Source organism: Lagenorhynchus albirostris, chromosome 8, assembly GCF_949774975.1.
Source record: "Lagenorhynchus albirostris chromosome 8, mLagAlb1.1, whole genome shotgun sequence".
Lineage (NCBI taxonomy): Eukaryota > Metazoa > Chordata > Mammalia > Artiodactyla > Delphinidae > Lagenorhynchus > Lagenorhynchus albirostris.
In genome coordinates, this window is record NC_083102.1 from 14,437,096 (window position 1) to 14,463,732 (window position 26,637).

At 38.7% G+C, this 26,637-nt stretch overlaps 1 protein-coding gene and 1 pseudogene across 2 annotated transcripts in view; one reads left to right on the forward strand and one right to left on the reverse strand.

Moving 5' to 3' along the window:
- Positions 1 to 26,284, reverse strand: part of IFT56 (intraflagellar transport 56) — a 35,435-nt gene extending 9,151 nt beyond the window's left edge. For both annotated transcript variants that reach the window (XR_009541905.1, XM_060156583.1), the window contains exons 1-12: positions 26,182 to 26,284; positions 25,538 to 25,675; positions 23,113 to 23,205; positions 21,062 to 21,176; positions 19,538 to 19,587; positions 17,217 to 17,362; positions 16,124 to 16,295; positions 10,197 to 10,271; positions 6,328 to 6,430; positions 4,979 to 5,034; positions 3,798 to 3,851; positions 1,822 to 1,885 (exon numbers count right to left, since the gene is read on the reverse strand). Coding sequence is in view for 1 of the 2 variants with exons in the window: in XM_060156583.1 (XP_060012566.1) it covers positions 1,822 to 1,885; positions 3,798 to 3,851; positions 4,979 to 5,034; positions 6,328 to 6,430; positions 10,197 to 10,271; positions 16,124 to 16,295; positions 17,217 to 17,362; positions 19,538 to 19,587; positions 21,062 to 21,176; positions 23,113 to 23,205; positions 25,538 to 25,675; positions 26,182 to 26,184 (1,069 nt within the window). In the remaining variant the exon portion in view is untranslated. The remainder of the gene's footprint in view (positions 1 to 1,821; positions 1,886 to 3,797; positions 3,852 to 4,978; positions 5,035 to 6,327; positions 6,431 to 10,196; positions 10,272 to 16,123; positions 16,296 to 17,216; positions 17,363 to 19,537; positions 19,588 to 21,061; positions 21,177 to 23,112; positions 23,206 to 25,537; positions 25,676 to 26,181) is intronic.
- LOC132524921 (large ribosomal subunit protein eL36-like) lies at positions 13,988 to 15,754 on the forward strand (annotated as a pseudogene).
- Positions 26,285 to 26,637: the final 353 nt, after the last annotated feature.

The window sequence follows — 26,637 nt, forward strand, 5'->3', positions numbered from 1 at the left end:
ATAGTTTAATAATATTAAAAATAAAAGTTCTCTGGGCTTCCCTGGTGGCGCAGTGGTTGAGAGTCCGCCTGCCGATGCAGAGGACACGGGTTCGTGCCCCAGTCCGGGAAGATCCCACATGCCGCGGAGCGGCTGGGCCCGTGAGCCATAGCCGCTGGGCCTGCGCGTCCGGAGCCTGTGCTCCGCAGGGGGAGAGGCCACAGCAGTGAGAGGCCCACGTACCGCAAAAAAAAAAAAGTTCTCTTTAGCTGAACTTTGAGTTATTTTATAATTTAGAGACAGGAATGTATTCCAAGACATCTTTCTAGATTCTGAAATTACAGATTCTGTTCAGTGGACAAAACCTCAGCATGATGGAGGTCACAGTACTCAAGAATGACCGATAATCTCTTTTGCGGTTAACAGAGTCCCACATGAGCACATGTTCTACAGGCTACCGTTTTCCCCAGATCTTTTCCAGGGCTTTGATTCTCTCACCCAACTCCAACACCTGCACACTCAACTAATGTGACTTAGTATCCATCATTACTCATCTAAGACAACCCAACACTTCTGGTCTCAAATGGAGAAATACTTTGCCATGGAACCATCTGATCCTGATCCTGACCAACTTTTTGTCCGATAACAGATGCGTATTTGAAGTGGCAGAGGATTAGGATAACACCTGGCCCTCACCACTGCCACTCCCAATCCTCCTTCCTCTGCTCAAGATTTTTCCCCCAAAACACTTAGCACAGATATACTATATAATCTATTTTTTAAAAATATTTATTTATTTATTTGGCTGTGCGCGGTCTTAGTTGCAGCATGCAGGCTCTTTTAGTTGCGGCATGCGGGATCTAGTTCCCTGACCAGGGATCCAACCCGGGCCCCCTGCATTGGGAGTGCAGAGTCTTAACCACTGGACCACCAGGGAAGTCCCCTATAATCTACTTATTATGTTTATAGTCTGTTCTCTCTAGACTGTACACTGCACAAGCATAGGGGGATTGGTTTGTTTTGTTTACTACTGTATCCCTAACACCACAATACACTTTTGTTGTACAAATGAATTGAAATGGGGAAAGAAAATATTATCCAACAAATAGTTTTGGTGAAACATTTGAAAGAAAATGAATATCCAGGGGTGATTAGAATATTTAACAATCAGTTCAGCATGAACACTGTTCATCAGAATAGATGCCGGCCATGGACAACTGGTACAGACAGCCATATTGGTTCACACTGGCTAACTATCAGCCCTTTTTAGATCCCTTTCTCAAATCTTACACTGAATCTTCAGTGATGAGATTGATAGTTTAATAATAAAAATGAAGCCACAAAACTACTGGTGGGAAATATAGGTGAATATTATATAACTTCAGGGATAAAAAAGCATTTTCTAAGCTTGATACCCATGTAAGAAATCATTATAGAAAAGATAAATAAGATATGTTTTTATATGGGAAAAAAATACCATAGGCAAAGTTAAAAGCAAATGACCTACTGGAAAAATATCTACAGCATGACAAAAGTTTTATATATAAAGAGCTCTTGAGAAATCAATAAAAGTTAACATTTCAAATAAAAAACAGAATCAAATTTTTAAATCTCTTATGAACTAGAGAATATACTTATTCTCCTCTATTTATATATCCTCTCCTCCCATTTTAGCTGAGATGTTAAGAAGGGCTAATTCAATATTCTCTCCTGTGTCTGAGTTTCTACTTTATAATGGGAAGCCTAACAGATATATCCCTGGACAGAGAATCAAACTTCACCAGTCAGTATATGACCAACTCCAGTTATAAATCATGCTCACAAGTACAGATTCAGACATACCACATTCACTAGCTGATCCTCCCACCAACTGGAAGAACTGCTGGGCAATTTTCATATGATCCTTCTGAAAAACAAAGCAGAGCTGATACAGAAGAATAAGCTGAAAATACATTACTTGTATTACTTTGTGGTTTTAACATATTTGTCAGGATTTAACATATACCCTTGTTATAAATCCTCCCCAAATCAATCGTACTAATTCTTATTAGCATAAACAACTAGAAAATAATATGCAATTGAATTAAAACCTATTTAGGGTAGATAGAAAAGAATAAAAAAATCCAATCCCCAAATTCTATCTTAAAAGTATCTTCATTGGGCTTCCCTGGTGGTGCAGTGGTTGAGAGTCTGCCTGCCGATGCAGGGGACACGGGTTCGTGCCCCGGTCCGGGAAGATTCCACGTGCCGCGGAGCGGCTGCACCCGTGAGCCATGGCCGCTGAGCCTGTGCGTCCGGAGCCTGTGCTCCGCAACGGGAGAGGCCACAACAGTGAGAGGCCCGTGTAACACAAAAAACAAACAACAACAACAAAAAAAAAGTATCTTCATTAAATGAACTCATTCATTCATTTAACAAATATTTATTGCTCTTTTATCATATATCAGACCTTGTGGTAGGAGCTATGGCTATAACAAGGAGTATTTATTAAATAAAATCATTAATTTATTCAATAGCTTTTTTTTTTTTTTTTTTTGCGGTACGCGGGCCTCCCACTGTTGTGGCCTCTCCCGTTGCGGAGCACAGGCTCCGGACGCGCAGGCTCAGCGGCCATGGCTCACGGGCCTAGTCGCTCCGCGGCACGTGGGATCTTCCTGGACCGGGGCACGAACCCGTGTCCCCTGCATCGGCAGGCGGACTCGCAACCACTGCACCACCAGGGAAGCCCTCAATAGCTATTTATTGCCTATCTACTACATGAAGCACTTTGGAGTGAGCTGGAGATAAAAAGATTTATTTATATTACACTTTGTTCCAAAAAGAACTTACTATGCTATATTCAGAGGAATTAAAGCTTAATTTTAGTCAGCATTTTGGTACTTATAAAAAGCCTTTCCAGAGAAACAATTATTCCCATTTTACAAATGTCAAAATTAAAGCTCAGAGGTATGCAAGGTTAAAAAAAAGTCAGTGGAGGGACTTCCCTGGTAGTGCAGTGGTTAAGAATCCATCTGCCAATGCAGGGGACATGGGTTCGATCCCTGGTCTGGGAAGGGATTCGCAGAACAGCTGAGCCCGTGCGCCACAACTACTGAGCCTGTGCTCTAGAGCCTGCACACCGCAACTACTCAGCCTGTGAGCTGCAACTACTCAGCCTGTGAGCTGCAACTACTGAGCCCATGCACCGCAACTACTGAAGCCTGCCCACCTAGAGCCTGCGCTCTGCAACAAGAGAAGCCACCGCAATGAGAAGCCCGCACATGCCACAAAGAGTAGTCCCCGCTTGCTGCAACTAGAGAAAGCCTGCACATAGCAGCAAAGACCCAACGCAGCCAAACAAATAAAAATTTAAAAAGTCAGTGAAAATAAGAATGAATTTTTGCAATGATTTGCTCTTGTTATTATATATACACACTGTTTAACAATTGGGCTTTTTTTTTTTTTTTTAAACCAAAGCAGCAATTCTTAGGGTTGTAGCTTTCTATTTTTTCTTTATTTTTTTATTTCATTTTATTTTTTTGGCCATGCTGTGCGGCTTGCAGGACCTTAGTTCCCCAACCAGGGCTTGAACCCGGGTCTCTGGCAGTGAGAGCGCCAAGTCCTAACCACTGGACCACCAGGGAATTCCCCTTTTTTTGTCTTTAAATAACACAGAATTCTTTTCACAATGGAATCTGGACTGGGGGATATGGAGAAATAAAAGGAACTGCAAAAGAGCCTATTTGTAAGCTTACTGCTGTTGAAATTTGATGTTCATTTTGATCTTTTCCACACACATAACTTTGCAAGATACAGATTACCAGTGATTTTATACTCACCGAACCCATTTCCTGGCCAAGGGCTGCATTGACCACTCCTTTGAGGATATACTCCTGGACACATGGAATATCACTAATTAATTTAAAAGGAATGTGCAACTATGAGATATCTTTCAAATAGATCATTTGCATCAATTTAATGCTTTATATATATTATCAAAAGTTACCCAAAGTCACTTTTCTCTGTTCTATCCCTGGTTTGAATGAAAGAATTAGCAGACTTTCATTTGTTTCCCAGGAAAGTATTAATATAACAGAATTCATCATATTTGTAAATTCTCAATCTTAAGCAGAAAAACTCAGTGGATACTCACAGGAATTAAGTTTTATTTTTATTTCAATTCAGTGGAAAAAATTAACAATAAAATGTTTATGTAATAATTTTTACATCTTATCAGTCACTGCCATTCTCTGTGATGACATCATATATATATTATCAATATTTTTCCCTTTCCAATGATATAATAACCTTCCTTTGTTAGTGATCCCTTACCTCAAAAGGAAAAAGTATCCTCTGATTCTCCTTTGTAAGGTATTCTTGCTTTTGGAGTCCTGAGGCCTCACCTGTATCCCCTTCAGACTTGGTTCTGTTCTTTAATAGATACTCCCCTTAGCTTTATCAATTTTTATGTGGGTACTATTTTTATTTAAGAGGGCTCATAAAAAGAACAGAACAAAAGATGCTGAAGCCTTTAATACACTGGAGAAATATACCTGTTTAGATCTAGAAACAGTTTTCAGTCAGTCTTTCACTCAGTGAGTGGGATGCCTACTATGTGCTTAGTATACATAGTGTTAGAGATGCAATACAGACACAATCCCTGACCACAAGGAGCTAACAACCTAGCGGGGGACAAAGACATAGGACAGAAAATCATACTGCTGACATAAGTTTCTATATCTAGTTTCATCAGAATTCTAGATTTCAGTATTTTCAAACATCAACTCTTTTGAGGAGATGACCACATATACGGGAGTTTACAAATATCAAAAAGCCCAGGATATTCATTCTCATCTCAAAAGTCTCACATAAAAAAAAAAAAAGTCTCACATAACATTCCTAGATCAATATATACGATCTTTCCTGAGATTCTACAAGCAAGAATCGTCTCTAAGATGCCTTCTGAAATTCCACTTTCAACAGAACTTGGTTAGTAAAAATGCAACACATTCGCAATTACCTGAGGAGTAGTAGGTTCCAGATCCTTAATTAAGTTATAAGCTTCTTGTACATCATCTGAAATATAAGAAATAAGTAGCTATACTAATCTGTATCCTAGCAAACTCTTCTGAAACAGTCTCCCAAACGATAAGATCCTTCAAACATTCATGGGAAGTATGATTTGTTTTTTTGGTCTCTTAACTCTCCATCAAGTTCAATGTTGAGTAGTAGATAACCAAGTATCTGTAGGAAACCCATATTAAGCCATGGAGCACCTACCTAAAAGTTCAAGCCAAAAATAAGGAATGGGGAAGTATATGCCAATGGCATTGTAATTATATAAGAAAAACAACCATTTTTTTAAAAGATATATAAAGTATGTAGGAGTGAAATGACATGAAGTCTGGGATTCGCTTTAAAATATTTCAGCAACAAAAATGGGAGAGGGAGGACAAATGAAAAAAGACTGGCAATATCTAGAAGACTGTTGAATCTGGGATGCATATTTGGGTGTTCATTTTGGATGTTCATACTATTAACTTGTTTTGTTTATGTTTGAAAATTTTTAGAATAAAAATTAATTTATAAAATATATAAAGTGTTTCTTTAATTCTCGTCCAAAAGCATATTTCTTTGTGCTTATATATCAAATTAGAGAGAACTATTTGCAAGTTCATATGCTAATAAACACTTACATTTTCCTCGATGAGGAATATGTTGTCTGGTTGGTTTCTACCATGCACCTAAAAAGGCCCACACTGTTAGCCCGAGGTCCCTGACAGAGTGCCAGCACCACTGCATGGTAACTCCTACCCTGTACTCACAACTGTAGATAGAAGACTGCTTTAGGCATGTGTCTAACAATTTTATCCTTACTTAGGGGAAACAAATATCACGTTCTCTTTGCATCATACTATTTCTCATGAGAAGCTGGGGGTACAAATAAACAGAAAGGCAGACAATTAGAGCAAATAAAAACAATTAATGATGAAAAAGAAAAGACTCAAGAAAATGTAGATGTACATTACACATAGGGGAACACAAGAAAAAGAAGAAACAAGGGAGGGGAAGGAAAAAAAAACAGAAAAACCGAAATAGAATGAATAGAGAACAAAGGGCAGAAAAATAAGAGGAAAAGAAAAGAACAGAATGAGTGAGAGATTGGAAGCAACAGAAGAGGAAAGAGAGAATAAAGAGAAAAGGCACAACAAATAAATACCAATAAATTTGTTCTGTCCTACGAACCTGTTGCAAACATATTTTTGGAAGTACTATGAATTGATTTTAAAGATTAAGCAAGTAGTTCAGTTAGAGATTAAATGTTCTAAAATATCTTAAATAGGCAAGACCAAGACACAGTTTTCTTACCTTGACGAAGGTAGTAAATCACTAAGTTTAGCCTAGCTTCAGGAATGACATCAACCAGGGGAGGCAAAACCTGCAAAGCCCCTTCACCTCCTCGGAAAACAACCTAAAGACAGAGAAACTCTGCATTATGGCAAAAACTATGAGTTCACTTATTGGTAGAAATGTGTAAGCAGCTGACACAACAGTTATTCTTTGAAAGGATGAATATATTTTTGAAGCCCTCTCTATAAACACATGACCTTGACCTAATTAAAACCATCCTAAATTATAAGAAATAGAATAAAGGCATAACCTTATTGCATACATTTCCTTCTCTCCTCGTAAGAACTGTAGAAAACTCTTAAAGTACCCAATAATTAATGAAACTTTTTTTCTAGACAGATATTCTCTATCAAAAACTCCATGAAGGAATTTATATACTCTTTCTGAGACCGTTGCCTCACCTCTAGATGGCATTAGTAATGTCTACCTTTCAGGGTTATCATGAGGATTAAATGAGTTAAAGTGGGCTAAATGTGTGGCACATAGTAGGTAATATTTCATTTAGTTTTTCAGTAAATATGCATTAGCACTTACTATATGCTTGGTATTGTAATAGCAGGGCTACATCAGGAACAAGTCACGCCCCTGTCACTATATAGGCTATACTCAGGTGGGGAGAGACCTTCAAAGAGCAAACTTAAGTATGTTGTCGTATGATAGTAAATGCTACAGAGAATAGCTAAAACAAAAGCACCATTCATGAAGGACAGTTTTGCATACTGTTCTGTACTCAGAGCCTAGCACAGTATCTGGCACACAGTTATTTCACAAATAAATCTACAGAAATCAAGGCAATCAGGCATAAACTACCTAATCTCTTTTTTCTACATCAAAATATCCGTATGGTCACCTTATTTGCTTCCTCCTTGTCTGAGATACTCCCTTCTCTTGCCAAGATTAATTCCTACATCTATCTTCTTTGATGTCATAACTTCTGACTCCATCTAGATCTTGTTTCTGCATTAATCAATCATTCTATTTCATTAATCCTGGTCCCATTTCTCAACTTCAAACATGCACAAAGATTTCTGCTCTCCTGAAAAATCTTCCACTTGGTGCCACTGTTCCCTCTGGATAGCACCTTATTTTTCTCCTTTCTTTCAACGCCACACTTTAAAAGTATGTAGTTCCCTGCTTCAACTTTCTTCTCATCCTCTCACTCCTTAAGTTCCCAGAAAACTTGCTTCTGCTCTCTGCACACTAGTGAACTCACTCTACAAGTCACAAATTAACCCCTTTGGCCAAATTCAATGGACTATTCTGTCTTCTTGCTCCATGACATACCTGCAGTTTTGACACTGATGGAATAGCATGACAACAATAGCACTGTCTACTATATGCTTACTATATGCTGCATACTGCTTGAGGTACCTTATACACATTACCTCATTTCATCTTCACAAGGGAATAAGGTAGGTACTGTAATTTCCCCTATTCTACATATGAGAACATGGAGACTCATCAATGTTTTGTGACTTACCCAATGTTACAAAGCTAGTACATGGTATAACTTGATTTTGACCTCAGATCTGACTCCAAAAGTAGATGTTAATAACAACAATTTATATTGCTTAATATTTTTCAGGTTTTGTTTTAGACATTAAGGTAATCTGTATTCATTGGAAAAAACTTACATATACTATTAACAACAGGAAAAAGGAAAATTTCCATTTTTTCACTTTTCTCTTTAATCCCACCCTCCAAGAATAATTCCTACTGCTAGCTAATATGCATCTCCCAGTTATACATACATATAACAGTTCTTTATTCTGGCTGTATATTATGTCCATTTGGGAAACTTTTAAGAAAAGTACTCATGGCCGAACCCTAGCTAACCATTCAGTAAAAATCTCACCCATCATTATTTTAAAAAATCTCCCAGGTGATTAAAATGTGTACCTGTAATGACATTACAGTTAGAAGCAATCTAAGTGTCCATCAACAGATGAATGGGCAAAGAAGATGTGGTCTATATATACAATGGAATATTACTCAGCCATAATAAAGAACGAAACTTTGCCATTTGCAGCAACATGGATGGACTTGGAGGGCATTACGCTAAGTGAAATAAGTCAGACAAAGAAAGACAAATACTGTATGATAACACCTATATGTGGAATCTAAAAAATGCAGCACACTAGTGAATATAACAAAAAAGAAGCAGACTCACAGATATTGAGAACAAACTAGTGGTTACCAGTGGAGGGTGGGGAAATATAGGGGTGGGAGAATGGGAGGTATAAACTACTGGGTGTAAGATAGGATACAAAGATGTATTTGTACAATGCAGAGAACATAGCCAACATTTTGTAATAACTGTAAATGGAGTGTAACCTTTAAAAATTGTATAAAAATCAGAAAAAAATTTTAAAATGACATTACTGTTGACCCTTGAACAATGGTGGAGTGGGTGGTTTAGAGGCACTGACCATCCACACACTTGAGAATCCGAGTATGATTTATAGTCAGCCACCCACATCCACGGTTCCTCCACATCCAAGGATTCAACCAACCTCAGACCGTGCAGTATTTACGACTGAAAAAATTCTGTGTATAAGTGGACTCATGCAGTTCAAACCCGTGTTGTAGAAGGGTCAACTGTACATTATCTAGGTGCTTTTTCTCGCCTGCCCTTTCTTGAGATATTTTCTTATCTTCCTTCTTCCAGCCACTTAAATACAAATGCTCTCCTGGAGCCATGTTTTTCTCTGTTTTTAACCCTTTCTTCAACTATCACTACTCTTAAGAAAACTCTTAAACCTGTTCTCTGGTCTTAATCTCTTTCCAAGTTTAATTTCCAGACTACTACCTCTAACACATCATTTTCCACAAAAATTAATCTGTCTTTAATTTGTAAACTAGACTAGAAGTGAAAAGATTAGAGGCAGAAGCTTATAATAAAAAATAACCACAGAAAATGCTATCTGTGATGGAGGTCTGAATTAGAGGAGGAATGGAATGAATATAAGACAATACCAACAAAGAATTAATAGGATTAAGTGACTGAGTAGCTATCAGAGATAAAGGGGAAGAGAAGTCTAAAACAACTATAGTTTTCAGCATTCATACTCAGAGACTTGGTGCCAAAGAAGGTACAGAGAAATCAGAAGGAAAAGTAGTAGTCATTATTATTGCCATTTTCAGATGAGGAATCTGAAACTCAACAATATTAAATAATTTTCTCAATGTCCCGGGTGTCTGAGTTGAATGCAGCTGCTTTGCACCCACTCTACTGCATAGTCAATGGAATCAAACTTGAAACTGCATCTGAATGTTTTTTTTTTTTAGCAATGGCCATCATAATCCAGTCCTAAACCTAACCCCCTTTTTACTTTTTCACTAAGTAAAACTTTAATTTTTCACTGTGCCCCAGTACACTTTCTGTTCTAGTAAATTCAAACTGCTCACAACCTATCACATATGTCTTCTTCATTCATTCATCCATGTCCCTGCCACAAATGAACCCTATAAATCCCAGCCATCTTCTAAAGACCAGCTCAAGTTTTACTTTCATCAGAATATCCTTCCCATTTATTATAACCCAAAGGGATATGTTCCTTTGTCTTTGCCAACAAAATGAATACGTGGATCTCACTGCCTTACACTTCTTTCTAAATGTTATGTATTACTGCCCTCCCAATAAGGATTTGCTTGAGGAAAGAACCTGATACCTTAAACTCATTCTCTCTCCTCCACAGCAAGAAAGAGTTTACTTAAAGTAGAGAAATACTTGTTGAGATAACTCCCTTCATTCATCTTTCTAACCACTGTGATGTACCAAAATAGGGTAGGCCTCAAGTCAGTCAAGACTGCAAACTATTATTCACCAGATTGTGCCTGATGAGCTCTTTAGCAAATTCAAAGGAAGAAGAAGCGTTGTCCATCAAGCTTTTGAGTTCTGCCTGAAATTAAAAAAGGAAAGCCTTATGAAAATGAGAACTGTATAGTTCTTATATCACATATAAAATGTTACAACATTTTATAGTTGACAAAGAATTTAACATGCTGTTCCACTTGTTCTGCAGGACTCTAAGAAATGATCAATGTAATTACTATTATCCTCATTTTACAGATGAGAACATTGAGGCTTATAAACATTAAGTGACTGAACCTTACACTAAGTAGCAAGTCTGAAACTGGTGAACCCAAGTTTGTAGACTCACAGAGTTAGTCTTTTCTTTCAGGTGACAAACTTTTAACAACTAAGGTTGATTCTTATAGCTGACCATTCCACCTATGTCTTGAATTTTCATACTATCTCCTTCCTGCTGAATTGGCCTTAATTTACATGATGCAATTAACATAAATTCTCCCCTCTATGTTATTATTTATTAGACCTATCAGATCTCTTCTGTATTGTCGTGCACCCTTAACTTCCCTTAGAAGAAATGGTCAGCCATTTCCACAGCGTCTTCACTAATGTCCTAGACTCACTTATCCCCTTCCTCAGCTTTCTGCTATTCCCATCTTGCCACTCTATAATTTTTTTTTTTTTTCCCAGCACGCGGGCCTCTCACTGTTGTGGCCTCCCCCGCTGCGGAGCACAGGCTCCGGAGGCGCAGGCTCAGCGGCCATGGCTCACGGGTCCAGCCGCTCCTCGGCATGTGGGACCTTCCCGGACCGGGGCACGAACCCGCGTCCCCTGCATCGGCCGGCGGACTCTCAACCACTGTGCCACCAGGGAAGCCCCGCCACTCTATAATTTTGATTAAACCTCCTCACCTCCTTTTTCTACTTCCATCAGTGGGTACCTAAGCTTTTCCGGATAAAATAATTAAATCCTTGATTATTCTCACTAAGCACTACAAACTTTTTCTACCTGATGTCACATAGGAATGCACACTTATTCAGCAATCCATTTATTAATCTCCTCTCTTGTCCACAGCAGTAATTCCAAAGCCTTGGGTCAGGGGTCCCCAACCTTTTTGGCACTGGGGACCAGTTTCGTGGAAGACAATTTTTCCACAGATGGGGGGCAGGGGGATGGTTCAGGCAGTAATGGGAGCAATGGGGAGCACAGATGAAGCTTCGCTCGCTTGCCTTCCACTCACGTCCTGCTGTGCGGCCCGGTTCCTAGCAGGCAGCGGACCAATACCGGACTGTGGTCTGGGGCTTGGGGACCCCTGCCTCAAGATCTTTTTTAAATCTTAAAAATTATTAAGGATCCCAAAGAGTTTTTGTTTATGTGGGTTATAGCCATTCATATTTATTGTATTAGAAATTAAAACAGAAATTTTAAGTAATCAATTAATCAAAAGTAGTAATAAACCCACTACACATTAACACAAATAACATATTTTTCATTAAAAAAACTGTATTTACCAAAACAAAAATTCAGTGAGAAGAGTGCTGTTTTATATTTTTGCAAATCTCTTTAATGTCTGGCTTAACAGATGACAGCTGGATTGACATATCTGTATCTGCAATCAATCTATTTTGAAATCATGTTGTCCCTGGAAAACTTCACTGCACACTTGAGTGAAAAAACAAAATCTTTTAGTATTATGATAGCTTTGATCTCAGGCAGGGCCAGCCAGGAATAAAGGTGAGGCAAGTGAGCTACCTAGGGTGCAAAATTTAAAGCAGCACTCACTGCACATGAAAAGATGTTCAACTTCATTAGTTATCAGGGAAATACAAATCAAAATTACAATGAGCTTCCACTTCACATCCACTGGTATAGCTAGAATAAAAAAGTCAGATAAGAAAAAAAAGTCAGATAACAACAACTGTTGGCAAGGATGTAGAAAAATTGAAACTCTTATACATTGCTAGTGGAAATGTAAACTGGTGCAGCCACTCTGGAAAACAGTATGACCCAACAATTCCACTCCTAGGTATATACCCAAGAGAAATGAAAACATGTTCAAAACATGTCCAAAAACATGTATACAAATGTTTACAGCAGCATTATTCATGATAGGAAGAAGGTGGAAACAATCCAAATAACCATCCCCTGACAACTGGAAAAATAAAATGTGGTATATCCACACAATGGAATATTATTTGGTCATAAAAATGAATGAAGTACTAAAACATGCTATAACATGATGAACTTTATAAACATTACGGTAAAGTAAAAGAAGCCAGTCATAAAAGATCACATAGTATATGATTCCTTTTACAGGAAATATCCCAAACAGGCAAATCCATAGAGACAGAAAGTAGATTAAGTAGTTGCTTAGGGCTTGGTGAATGGGGGTTGATAGCTATAGGGTATGGAGTTTCTTTTTGAGGTAATGGAAATGTTCTAAAATTGACTGTGGTGGGAATTCCCTGGTGGTCCAGTGGATAGGACTCCGTGATTTCACTGCCGAGGCCGAGGGTTCGATCCCCCATCAGGGCACTAAGATCCCGCAAGCCTCATGGCACAGCCAAAAATAGAGGGGAAAAAAAAAAAGAAGTGCTTAAAAATTAATAAATAAAATTGTCCATGATGAAGATTGCACATAGTGGTGAATATACTAAAAACCACCGAATTGTATACTTTAAAAGGGTGAACTGTATGGTATGTTACATATATCTCAATAAAGCTGTTAAAACATAAAATTATAAATAGAAGATGTAGGTCATCTTATAATATGTTAGAGTGAAAATGACCTTTCTAAAAGCACGACAACTTGATAGAAATCATGTAAGAAATATTCCTCATGAAACATCAATACGTGATTTTACGTTCAAATTTTCTGTGTCCTATATTAGGGTTTTGTCTTTGCAATCTAATTCATCAGTCTTTGTCTTTAATTGAGAAATCAAACCTTTTAAATGTAATTACAGATAAGCTGGATTTGAAAAAGGCAAAACAATAGGTGTTTAGAAGCCTATAAATGTGACTGTGTTCCAGCCTATGAAATCTTTGATAATTGCTCAGTTCACTGAGAGTTTACAATGTATATGAAGGTAAGGACTTTGCAGACATCACAGAAACCTACAATAATGCAGTACTATTAGCTTGCATATTTTGCAGATAATGCTTAAGGAGGTTAAGTAGTGCACTGAAAGCCACATAGCTGGTAAGCTAGGATTGGAATACGGTCTATCTGATTTCAAAGCTCCTGCTCTTAATCACTACCGGAGCCCTCCCAGTTTGAGGGGATAAAATTTCTTTATCCTCTGAAACCAGTTCTTCTTCCTTTTACCAGCAGCCTATATTCACTGCTTCTATTTCTTCATCATCTACTTGTCATCCCTCTGCCATATCCTTCAGGACAATTCTCAACCCAAGTGATTACTCATTCACTCTTTATCTCCTTGCCACCTAGCTTCAACACCCAATAATAATGATACCCTAGTCAGAGTAGGAAACCCCAGTTAGGAATTCCAATGGCTTTTTCTCAATCTGCATCTTTATTGACTTCTTTTGAACCTCCTCCTTCTTCTAATGTGATTCACCCTTAATTTGTTAGTCATATTTTAAATTTCTCATTCAACCATTACTTAGTTGGCAGCAACTTTGTGTGTGCATTGTGCCAGGTCCTGGGATACAAATGCCAAAGGACAGTCTCAACCCTCAATGAGCTTGTCTAGATTAAAGATAATTAAAGCAGGTTAATGAGGCCTTGCTCAGGTAGGATCCGCCACCATCTGGACCCTCAGGGCCCCAGTGCAGCTCAGGGCCATGGCTCTGTGCTGGCCCATGGCCATTGGCCTCAACAAAGGCCACAAGGTGACTAATAACATGAGCAAGCCGAGGCCTAGCCACCGCCACGGGCGCCTCACCAAGTATACCAAGTGTGTGTGAGACGTGATCCAAGAGGTATGCAGCTTTGCCCCTTAAGAACGGCGGGCCACGGAGCTGCTCAAGGTCTCCAAGGACACGTGGGCCCTCAAGTTCATCAAGAAAAGGGTGGGGACACACTTCCATCCCAAAAGGAAGAGACAGGAGCTGAGTAATGTCCTGGCAGCCAGGAGGAAAGCAGCAGCCAAGAAGGATGGAGCTCCCTCCCCTCAGTGCGTAATAAAACCTCTTCAGAGAAAAAAAAAGAAAATTAGGCAACTACCAAATAATAAGTATGATTTTATACATAGATATAAAATCATATATAATAGCCATATTATTACCAATTACTTGTTGGTAAGATATAATAACCATATTATTTGATTACATTTAAATAATCATGCTTATTACTTGGTAGCTATATTATTATGTATATATATAAATTAAGAGCAAGAGGAATGTACACCTAAGTTTGCAGTAAATTTTAGTGGTTAAGTCTCTGGGCTTTAGAGTCAGGGTTTGAGACCTGAATTTCTCACTTGTTAGTTGTATAACCTTGGGTAAATTGTTCAAAGTACTTTAAGAATTGAGTGAGGGCTTCCCTGGTGGCGCAGTGGTTGAGAGTCCGCCTGCCAATGCAGGGGACACGGGTTCGTGCCCCGGTCCGGGAGGATCCCACATGCCGCGGAGCGGCTAGGCCCGTGAGCCATGGCCACTGAGCCTGCGCGTCCGGAGCCTGTGCTCCGCAACGGGAGAGGCCACAACAGTGAGAGGCCCGCGTACCGCAAAAAAAAAAAAAGAATTGAGTGAATCATTACAGATTATTTCATGTTTACTATAGAAGATCAGAATGCTTTGGTGTCTGGGGAGAGAATGAACTATACAATATAGAGCCCATTATAAAAATTACTAGAGGAATGTCTGCTTTTAAATGGTTTAATAAAATTAACATAGGTAAACACAAACTATATCCTCTCGCTACCAAAAAAAAAAAAAAAAGCTTCTTCAGGTACCTTTGACATAGTCATCTACTGCTGGAGAACTTTACCAAATCAACATGCAATCTACATGGACACAATTTCAAATGAAAAAGCATGCCTTTAGTGCAGTCTGGTATCCTGACATGGACACCGTCAGACCTACAGCAGATTGGTTAGCCATGCCACCCATACCAGACTCTGGAAAGAACATGTGCGGACAAAATGTAAACATGTAATAGGTTGGACCTTATACTAAAATTGGCAAGGTCCCCAAGACTGACTCAAGGTAGAAAGGCAAGAATACACTTCTCTTCATTCATTTATTCTAAACAAAACTCTAATGAGATCAAATTGCAAATCCAGTTTACTATTAAACTGCTGATGCTGGGAACTAGCCAATTAGGCAGACTCCAGGGACTCTAGTTGAAATGAGTATTCCAAGAATGTATTTTATATAATATCGATATATAAAAGGACCACTCCATTGCATATTAAGCAATTTAATTGATAGGCATTTCTTTTGCCACAACTGACCACCTTTATCGACATAAACCATGAAAAGTAAATCTGGGCATATGTTAAGGACGTGTTCTCCAACCACCAGCTGCTAAACACTGTTTTACCCAGCAGTTGAATCTGCTGTTGGTGTAAAGTATGTTTACATACTTTATAGGGAAATACAGGGTAATTCAAACTGGAATTAAGTAAATTAAGAACCAATTATGGGACTTCTCTGGTGGTGCAGTGGTTAAGAATCCGCCTGCCAATGCGGGGGAAACGTGTTTGATCCCTGGTCCGGGAAGATCCCACATGCTGTGGAGCAACTAAGCCCGTGTGCCACAACTACTGAGCCTGCATGCCACAACTATTGAAGCCTGCGCACCTAGAGCCCATGCTCCACAACAAGAGAAGCCACCGCCATGAGAAGCCTGCGCACCGCAACGAAGAGTAGCCCCCACTTGCTGCAACTAGAGAGAGCCCGCACACAGCAACAAAGACCCAATACAGCCAAAATAGAAATTAAAAAAAAAAAAAAAAGAACAAATTTCATCACTACCTCAGCAGCTTTGCCATTGTAAAGGCGAAAATGATTACAGGCCTTAAGATTGAGTGCGATGGTACTATCAGGAATTTGCTGAAGATAAACAGCCAGAACTTCTTGAGACACATCATAGTAATCCAGCTTGTAGTAACACAGGGCCACATAAACATTGAGGGCAAGGTACTCCCTATTAGATGAAAGAATTAAGGATTAACAATTTAAGTCTACTTCATAGAAATGTTGTCAAACTACAGACCTTTTTAATGGCTCAAATGGACAGCAAGGCAAAGAGGACATTTCTTCTTTTAAAGAAAAAAGAAGAATATAATCAGTGTAGCATCTTTCTTTTTGTATTATAATATTTAAGTGTTTTGACATAAGCAGAGTAAAAGATGACAACTAGAGGAGAAAGGGAAAAGTTCAACTACTACCTATTCATGTTTAAAAAAACTTACATAATCATTAATCGAGTATAAACTCAAATAAGCAGGCAAGGCAAGTAGATTTGACGACTGAGAATGGGAATGGGTGGGAGATTGTGACAGTAAAGCAAAGGAAGGGAGAAGGGAAGTGTATGAGATATTTTGGGGATGCAGGAGAGAAGCCAAGTGGTCAGTGATAAAGTTGGAACATTAATTCTTCAGAATGATTTGTTTCCAATTTTGTCAGCAAGTTACCTACAGTGTAACCAAAACACTGAAATTGATACACCTAGACCATGCATTTCCAACAGGTGTGATATCACCCACAAAGGGGCAAAAATTGGTTCTTATGGAGAGGTGGAAAATCATACTCATTTTATATATAAAGCATAGATATACATGCAGTACATAAACAGATATACAATATATCTATGGTACTGAAACTTCATGGGAGGGCAATTAACGGGAGAAAAATCTAAAAAGCCTCCTTGGTAGGTCAATAATGAAATAAAGGTGGAGAAACCCTGATCTAGACAATAAGGAGTTCTTAATCTCACCAGATTATTAGCTAAATAGATTTGAACACATGGTGATATTAGATCCAAAGGACACTAGGTCCTCAGCCAAACTAGGTACAGAAGAAAGTAACAAAATGAGATTTCAAGGAGGCATAAATGGACACAGACCTGTTATCTAGCAGTATTCGCTTATAAATATCAATAGCTTCTTGGTAGTGAGATCGCATATAGTGGATTGAGGCCAAACTGAGTTGATCTTCTGTGATATCCTGAAGATTCTGATGAAAGTTCATCAATTTCTTCTCATCATTAAACTAAAATTGTAAGACAGCAAAAGACGTGTAAAGATTCACATTAGAGTACGGTTACAGAAATCAACACCTACGTAATGGATATTTTAACTTCCCCTTCTCCTTCAGCCATCTGTCTCTGTTCTATTTCCCTTCAGCTCCTGGTGGTCTTTACCTCTCCTTCAGAGAAAGAATAAAAATAGTCTCTGGGGACTTCCCTGGCGGTACAGTGGTTAAGAATCTGCCTGCCAATGCAGGGGACACGGGTTCGAGCCCTGGTCCAGGTAGATCCCACATGCCGTGGAGCAACTAAGCCTGTGTGCCACAACAACTGAGCCTGCGCTCTAGAGCCCGTGAGCCACAACTACTGAAGCCCGCGCGCCACAACTACTGAGCCCGCATGCCACAACTACTGAAGCCCATGCACCTAGAGCCTGTGCTCCGCAACAAGAGAAGCCACCGCAATGAGAAGCCCGTGCACCGCAATGAAGAGTAGCGACTGCTCGCCGCAACTAGAGAAAGTCCACGTGCAGCAACAAAGATCCAACGCAGCCAAAATAAATAAATAAATATTTTTAAAAAATTTTTTAAAAATAGTCTCTGGAGGCAGAGCCTTAACAATGGAAAGCCTTTAAGTTACAGCTCATATTAATTACTTGACACCCCTCTTCTTACCTTCTTTTCCTTTTCTATTTCTTTCTTTATATCTTCTCCCTTTCCTTTTTCTCTCTGTCTCTATCTTTTTTACATGCTGTTTATAAGAGAGACATTTAAAATAGAAGGACACAGAAAGATAGAGAGTGAGAGGATGGGAAAAGATACAATAAGCAAACACTAACCAAAAGGGAGCTGGTGGAGCTACACAAATACGACAAAGTAGTCTTTACATGAAGAGAGATTTTTGGAGATAAAGAGAGACATTTCATAATGATAAATGTTTCAGTCCACTAGATGGACATAACAATTCTAAATCTGTAACACTTAATGATAGTCTGCAAAACATGTAAAGCAAAAATCGAAAGAACTAAACAGAGAGACAGATAATTATAGCATGAAGTTTTTTTGTTTCCCCCCGCACTGCCTGGCTTGCAGGATCTAGCTCCCTGGCCAGGGACTGAACCCGTGCCCTTGGCAGTGAAAGAGCAGAGTCCCAACCACTGGACCAACAAGGAATTCCCCAAATTTTTAAATGCACCAAAAATAATTATTTTCAAATACTACCTTTGGACAATTAGACAAACTTCCTGTAAAATAATTTAGTACTATCAATTAAAAGCTTTAAATTTTTATTGTTCATACTCAGTAAGTCCATTTTAGGATGTTAGAATCACATTTTTATCATTAAAATTAAAACCAATCTGGAAGTTAAATAACTAGAAGTGTTGAATGAATTGTGGCACATGCATATGATGGATTGTTATTAAAAAAAGTCTGGTTTTTAAGACTAGTGACTCAGGGATACACTCGTACTACAAAGATAAGTTAAAAAAAAAGCAGAATACAAAAATATATATTTAACATGAATCCCATTCTGCAAAACAAATGAAAATACAAATATGCATATAAAAAATAATTATCCCAAAAGGAGATATGCCAAAAGGTTGAAATTCAGTTAGCTTTAAATATGGTAGATGTTATATCCTTTTATTGCATATTTATATTTTGCTTAATAGAATGTGTAATTTTATAATATGAAAAATGATTTTAAAAATTATTTTATGACATGATCAAAATTATTGCTATAAGGCAATTCTGAAAGGTATGTATTTACTTTCAGGAGTCAGGACAAGGTGTCGTTGATTCTGTTTCCTAAGAGACAATAAGATGGTGGAAACAAACTAATCTTAAATGACTACTGCTTAAGAAGAACTAAAACCTAACATTTCTGAATAAATAAACAGAGTAAAAAAACATTAATGGGGGAGTGAAAAAACATTAATGGGGGAGTGAAAAAACATTAATGGGGGAGAAAGTCCTATAAAATTAACACCTGTATTCTACTTGTTGTAGAAATACCATTAACGAGACTTTCTACTTAATTTTCTTTCACCCTTGTTGGTAACAAGAAGAAAGAGAAATATATTTTAAAAACAAAAAGTGTGAAGTCAATTACACGTCTATTAAAAAAAGATATACATAAAAAATGTTTTTTAATCTTACCACATTAAAACAAAAAGTGTGAAATAGGAACGGAAGTACCTTGTGAGCCAAGTGGAAGAGGAGGCGGTTTTGAAGTCGGCTTTTTGGAGCTGTGAAAAAAATCCAAGGTGCTTATTAAAGAACTCAATTGTCTATGGCACTTAGTCCCTTGCAGGAGCGACACGAGACAGATAAATCTTCCCAAATCCTTACCTACTGGATCCTGCTACGTCTCTGCTATAATATATTAATGTATTATTTTAGTCTAGTCCTACTGCAGTAGCAGCGACATCACCAAGAACCAGAAGGAAAATGCTCTAAGGTTCCGCTCTTGCCCACACTTCTTCCTCCTCACTCTATGGTGCTGAAGCACAGCACGGCACTCCTCCCAGTTCCAGCAGCAGCCCACCCTGTGTAGTTCACACACTGAAGCAAACACCGGAAGCAAATGGTTACGGTCGTCTCGATACATGTAGGAATCCACTCTCATTCAGCTGGTCTTCCAGTGTTCTTTGTCGATTCCTTCTGAAATCCCCTTTTCATAATTACAGAGCCATATTTTCCTAAATACTAGCCCCGTCTCTATTTCATAGATCTTCTGGCATGATAATCTACCATCTAAAACAGGGAGCCAAGCAAAAAGGTGAACACCTCTTAAGTTCCAGATGTGCTCTTGGAGAATTTTCCTAATTCTAGACACTCAATCTTATATCTCTTTACAACAAAAAGTCATACTTCAATGTATAAAAAAGAAAGATATATATGGAAAGAGAGATAGCTACCTTGATCACCTTACATGTGTCTAACTGTTCTAGGCACAGATAAAGTCTAGAAACATGAGATAAATAACTCAAAGACCTTTATAACTAAATTAGGAAAATTAGAATTCCATGACTCTGAACTAGAATTCTATCTAAATATGTATATATCAGTTAATTCTCTCAGATTTCTACCCTGAAATACATTCTTCCCTAACATATTTCCTAACAAACATTCTTTTGCCCACTTTCTCTACTTTTCTTTGAATTTAATTTGATTCATACTCTAATTATTCTTAATCTTTCCTCCCATAGTTCCCTTTTGCCCTACTCTATTTGCAAATTTGAGTCCAGCTCTCCTAAGTTGACTGTCCTGGTAAGTAAAGCAAAAGGGAAGAAATCTGGATTCTTCAAGTTGAAATTACTTGGCTTCTCATTCAGAAGCAGGAAAAGAAGCTATAAAATGCACATTCATAACAGCTTGAACAACTATACCCAACTCCTACCAACAGCATGAACTTCCTACCACAGTGGAGCCTAAGAAAGGCACCTTGCCCTTTTTCTTCTCTCATCCTTCTGCTTTTTGGCTTTAGCTTCTGAGGAGGTGAACTGGGGAGGGTAAGTAGCACACAGATTAACTCTCTTTTTAAACATGAAGTTGCTAAGATCCAATATTCTTTCAAGAGTAAAGCTTTTTTTTTTTTTTTTAGCTTTCTAATGTCACTTGATTTTTCCTCAATAGAAAAAGGAATTAAATAAGTTTTAAAATCTTCAAAATGACTCTTACTATTAGTGAGAATACCAGATATTAAAAGGGCCCATTTACCTTTAAATCCAGCTGCTTCAGCTTGTTTATACATTCCAAGAAAAAAGTAGGTACAGGCTAGGTTCACCCAGACTTCAGGATTGCAATTTTCCTCTTTCGTTGCATTTTCATATTCCTGAAACATACATCACGCAGTGATCCCTTTCAGCAGTAGGGTAATCAATGGACCATTCCTTTATGTATAATGGAATAGGAGTTCTTACTGTGACTGGGCAACTTCACATTTACGGACTTCTATATGCTCCTTACCTATTCTATACCTGTAATATTAAATACTGAAGCTGGGCTTCCCTGGTGGCACAGTGGTTGAGAGTCCGCCTGCCGATGCAAGGTACACGGGTTTGTGCCCCGGTCCGGGAAGATCCCACATGCCGCGGAGCGGCTGGGCCCGTTAGCCATGGCCGCTGAGCCTGCGCGTCCAGAGCCTGTGCTCCGCAATGGGAGAGGCCGCGACAGTGAGAGGCCCGCGCACCACAAAAAAAAAAAAAAAAAAAAAAAATTCTGAAGCTAAGGCTCAATCCTACCCATGCAGGGCTGTTGTCCACATAACCTTACACTTGTTTTCTTTTTCCCCTTTTAATATTGACATGGGCTAACAAACTGCAGAAATGAAAAGCAACTAAAACATTTTTTTGCTAACTTAAAAAGACATTAAAAAGATGCCTTATTAAAAATGCATAGGTTCAGTTAACTTAAAATCTGATAACCTTAATACCCCACAAATTTCATTTCATTCTAATTGTTCTCTGGCTTTGTTTATTTGGCTTTACACTTTTAAAATTTGGTGTGTTCTTCTGGGTTTTTTTCCCTGTTAAGGACAGTTTCTGAGATTCATTTTATTTTTAAAATAAAAATAAAATTTATTTTATTTCATTTCATTTTATTTTTGGCTCCATTGGGTCTTCGTTGCTGCACGCGGGCTTTCTTTAGTTGCGGTGACCGGGGGCTACTCTTCGTTGCAGTGTGCGGGCTTCTCATTGTGGTGGCTTCTCTTGTTGCGGAGCACGGGTTCTAGGTGCACGGGCTTCAGTAGTTATGGCGCACGGGCTCTAGAGCGCAGGATCAGTAGTTTTGGCACACGGGCCTAGCTGCTCCGCAGCATGTGGGATCTTCCCAGACCAGGGATCAAACCCATGTCCCCTGCGTTGGCAGGCAGACTCTTAACAACTGTGCCACCAGGGAAGTCCCTCCATAAACTCTTTTACTATTAATCAGTCTTCCCCAGATGCCCTTTTTCTTTCTTACTCTGTTTGGGCTACTCTCTTTTCTCCTTTATCTTTCACATATACTACCAGCTCCTATTCTGCCCTTTTCACATCTTCACTTTTCCTTCACTGATTTTGTTGCTTTTGTTCATATCACTTCCTCATTACCTGATCTTGGATACTTTTCATTTTAGTAGTGCAGGTTATTTTAATATCCTTAGATTACACTTTGAGAGTAAGAATATGTGGGAAAGTTCCAAACAATTTCATTTATGAATTAAAAATTATTTGACATAAGGCATCTACAATTTTATCTAGATCCATAATTCCATAGATTGTTAATTACATTGCAGGGTTTACAATGACCAAGAAAAAAAACTTTCAAAGCTATACTTAAAAAATATAAAGATAATATAATCTTTCCTATGCCTAAAATTAACCACACAAAACAACAATGAACTTCTTTTTGAGAAAAGAATCGTGAAATTTTTTATCAAAAGGGCTTATTTTTCTTCTCCTGAAGACTTCCTTAAGAAAGACTAATATTAATATATTGAACAATCTCATTAGTATATATTTAAAAGGAAAAAGTAAACAGACATAGATAAATATGCTTGAACATATACAGAAGATTTCTGAGGCAACACATCAAAAAAGAGCCAATGGTTACTTCTGTTAACAAAGAAATAGGATTGAGGAAAGCATACAGGGTGACTTTTTTTCCTTTTTCCTTTGTTCCCTTCTATATTGTTTGAATTTTACCATAAGCGTGTATTATTATAATACAAAGCTTAATAACTTTTCAAAACCCTTCTGTTATTAAAAAAAAAGTTTCTTTAAACTAACCTCCAAAGCTCTCTTGTAGTCACCCAGATGAAAAGCACAGTATCCAATCCACAAATTAGTGTCCTCTTCTTGTTCCCCAACATGACGTTTGAACTTTACGTTAAAATTTCATGAAAAAAAAAATCATGAATACTTTGAATAGTACACTCTCTGTTAAACACTGCTATGTTAAGTTATTAATGAACAATAGGAAATCACAAATTGTAGAAGCAAGATAATCTCAGTTTAATTAAACTGATACCTACAGAACTCAGCACAATTACCTTTACCTCAAATATTTCACAATTGTTTTTCTGTGTTTACTGACACCCTACTCCAGAAAGTATTTAAGAGTTATCCTCATAACAATTCTGGGTGATATATAAGGAACATAAGAATTATGTGAAATATTTAATGCCAAATAACTGAAAGTTAGTGAAATTAAGTGATGGACTCAAGGCCACATACAGCCAGTAGGTGTGGTGGCAGGGACCACCGTAGCCCATGGACTCCAAAGCCCATGTTTTCACCCCTCCATGCTCTACCCCGCATTCATCTTCATGCTTCAAACCTGTCCCGTGAGCACACACGTACATTTATTCATAGGTTATAACCTTTCACTGAGGATAAGCCATTAAATCATTCTATTACCCTTCAACAGGCTTACCAGGGCCTGCAAGAATTAAAGATGTTTAGAAGACCACCTAATCATTTATGTCCATTATGAAAAAATATTCATGAATTCATCAGCCAATGAAAGAAAAGCCCTGTTTTGGAGGAAAGGAGTGAGACCTTGAAGGAGGAGTCTGAATGACCATGGCAAGGTGAGATTCTTTTTTTTCACTCTATATGGTGGTAAGTCAAAAACATGGGTAAAAAAAGTAAAAATTAAACAGATCATCGTTAACCTGTGGTGACCTAAATAGGAAGGAAATCTAAAAGAGTGGATATATGTATACGTATAACTGATTCACTTCGCTATACAGCAGAAACTAACACAACACTGTAAAGCAACTATACTCCAATAAAAATTAATTTAAAAATAAAATTAAATTAAAGAAAAACAGATCATTGTTACAAAACCTCAGGTGCCTTGACCATTACAAGATGAAAACATCTGTTGATACTTTCTTGTCTGAATAAGAACTTACTCCTGTAGCTAACTCCATAATATTAGAAATTCTCCTCTCACCAAATACTGTGAATTTGAGTACAGTGCCTTAAGTCTGAAGAAATTCTTATTTGAGGTCTCCCTGAATTTGCCCCAGGAATTCCCTGGAGCCACAGGAGAGCTCATGACACCTCCTCATCCTAAACCACGGCAGTTCCCATTCCCATCCATCATGGCACTTTGGCTACCTAAGAATGAAAGCATAGCGCAGAACCTCCCTGACAACTTACAGGCAGCGTGGGATTACACAGTAAGGAAAGTGTGGTCACTGCCTCAAAGAAAAGAGAGAAGAGAAAATAGACTGACAAAAATTACACATGCATCTACCACTCAGTCCACTGATTTACAGAGCTAGATGGTCCTTCCAAGTCAACTCCCCCACTTTAAAGATGAGAAAGCTGATGCCAGAAGAGTTAAGCAATGTGCTCAATACCAGAGCACTGGCAAGAAACACAGGACTATACGTGAAAGACTGAGAAAGATACATAAAGCTAATTAAAACACTTATTGTTGATAGAGTAATATGGCTGTTGTAGTGCTTTAAATGATTATGGAACAACACAGCCAGGCTGTGCTGTCAAAACTCTTCATCTCTTCATTCTTTGGTGTACCCTTTCATTCTTTTATAACATATGCTTCCCAGAAAGCCGTTTCCCAAAGTGCAGCATCTTTGGAACATCTACATCAGAAGCACTTAGGCTACTTGCCCAAAATACGGGTTCCTGAGAACCACTGTAGGCTGATTCTGTAAAGAATCAGAATCCCTAGGGCAGGAGTCCAGGAATGTACATTTTAATAAGTACCCTAATTCTGATGCATATTAAAAGTTGAGAACTACTGCCATAGAGATTTGAAATATCTTCTGAAGATACAGTATTTTTAGACAATAAGCATGCAACATGGTAGAATTATTTAAATTTGATCAGAATGTTATAACATATAATAGGAATAAACCATAAATTGGTCAGGGGGTGGAATGAACAACATGTGAACTGACACTGTATTAAATGTCCCTCTACATTTTTAGGCTGGATTCATCATCAGTGGGACTAGATATAATTAAAACTGTCCCTCGAGAAATAAGTCTATCATTTTAGTTCACCTTTAATCGGGTTTATAGTTAACTTGGCATCTGGAATCTGGGCCTGACAAGATTTACAGAAAGTCCCAGAATGCACCCACCTGTTCCAACAGCATAGCAACCAGCATTCACCCATGCATTCCTCTATATTCTGGTTTTTCACCTCCTAAGAAGCAACCTTCTTTGGACATTACCTCCAACAGGGTAATAGCTCCAGTGAAATCTCTTTGTGAAAGTAGCTCCTCTAGTTTTGGAATCTTCCTACCTTTCTTCTTTCTTTTGTCAGTATGCGGTAGGTCCCTGCCTACAGCAGGTTTGGCCCTTGAAAGCATCTGTGAAAGAAACAACAAAGGGAGCTGTATGATCCCATTCCGATGGTCAATATTAAACTGAGAGTGACGGCTCCAGGATTTATAAGTCAAATCCGTAACAACGAACCCCAGGTAAGCGTATTCAAATTCTTTCTGTAACATGTTATTTTACTAAAAGGGCCATCACCCTGTGTTTGAGCTAACGAAACTGCTACTCCCTAGTTCTTTATCTCCCCCAATTAGAGTGAGGTAAGAGATGCTTTCGCGCAGCTGCTGTCATCTCAGCCTTCCCTCGGTCCGCTTTCCAGCCCACGCGCAGCTCAGAAGTGGGGAAATGGAGAAGCAGGAGGGAAGAAAGCAACGATGTATTTACAACTGCATCCCTGTCCCCCGTGGGAACACGGGGAGGGCACAGACACCATCCTCTGCTGACAATCCTAGACTTAACCCAGAAGTATGTCTGGAACCTCTAATCTCCAGTCCCAGGACCTACTCAGAGTTCTCCCTCTCTGTTCAAAGCTACTAACCATCTTGGCGTCAGTCTTATGAATCCCCTCTGCAGACAAACAGAAGGCCGGGCCTCAGCGCGCCTCGGCATCCACAAAGCTGGCTCGGTCTCCACAGCAACCCTGCTGGGGGACTGGTCCGTGCAGGAGTAGCGCCCGCCGGAGAACCGGTGCCCTCCACGTCTTGGTTCCCCTAGGCTTTCACCGATGCAGGAGTGAAAGTTTCTCCGGACAAGAGCGTTGTTCTCTGGGCTGACAGCGAGAGTTTGACTCTTATCTCCGTGAGTTTACTTTAGGAAAAAGCGAATTAGAATGGCATTGTTTTTCAAATACAAGTTTCCCGGGAAAGTAATTTTCAAGGACCACTTCCGGGTTGGATCGCGTTGGGCTCCTGAGCAACACGGGGCGCTGACTGGCACGTGATCGCCGTCTCTTGTGCAGTGCCGGAAAGCTTAGAAAAAAAATTCTGCCAAACCG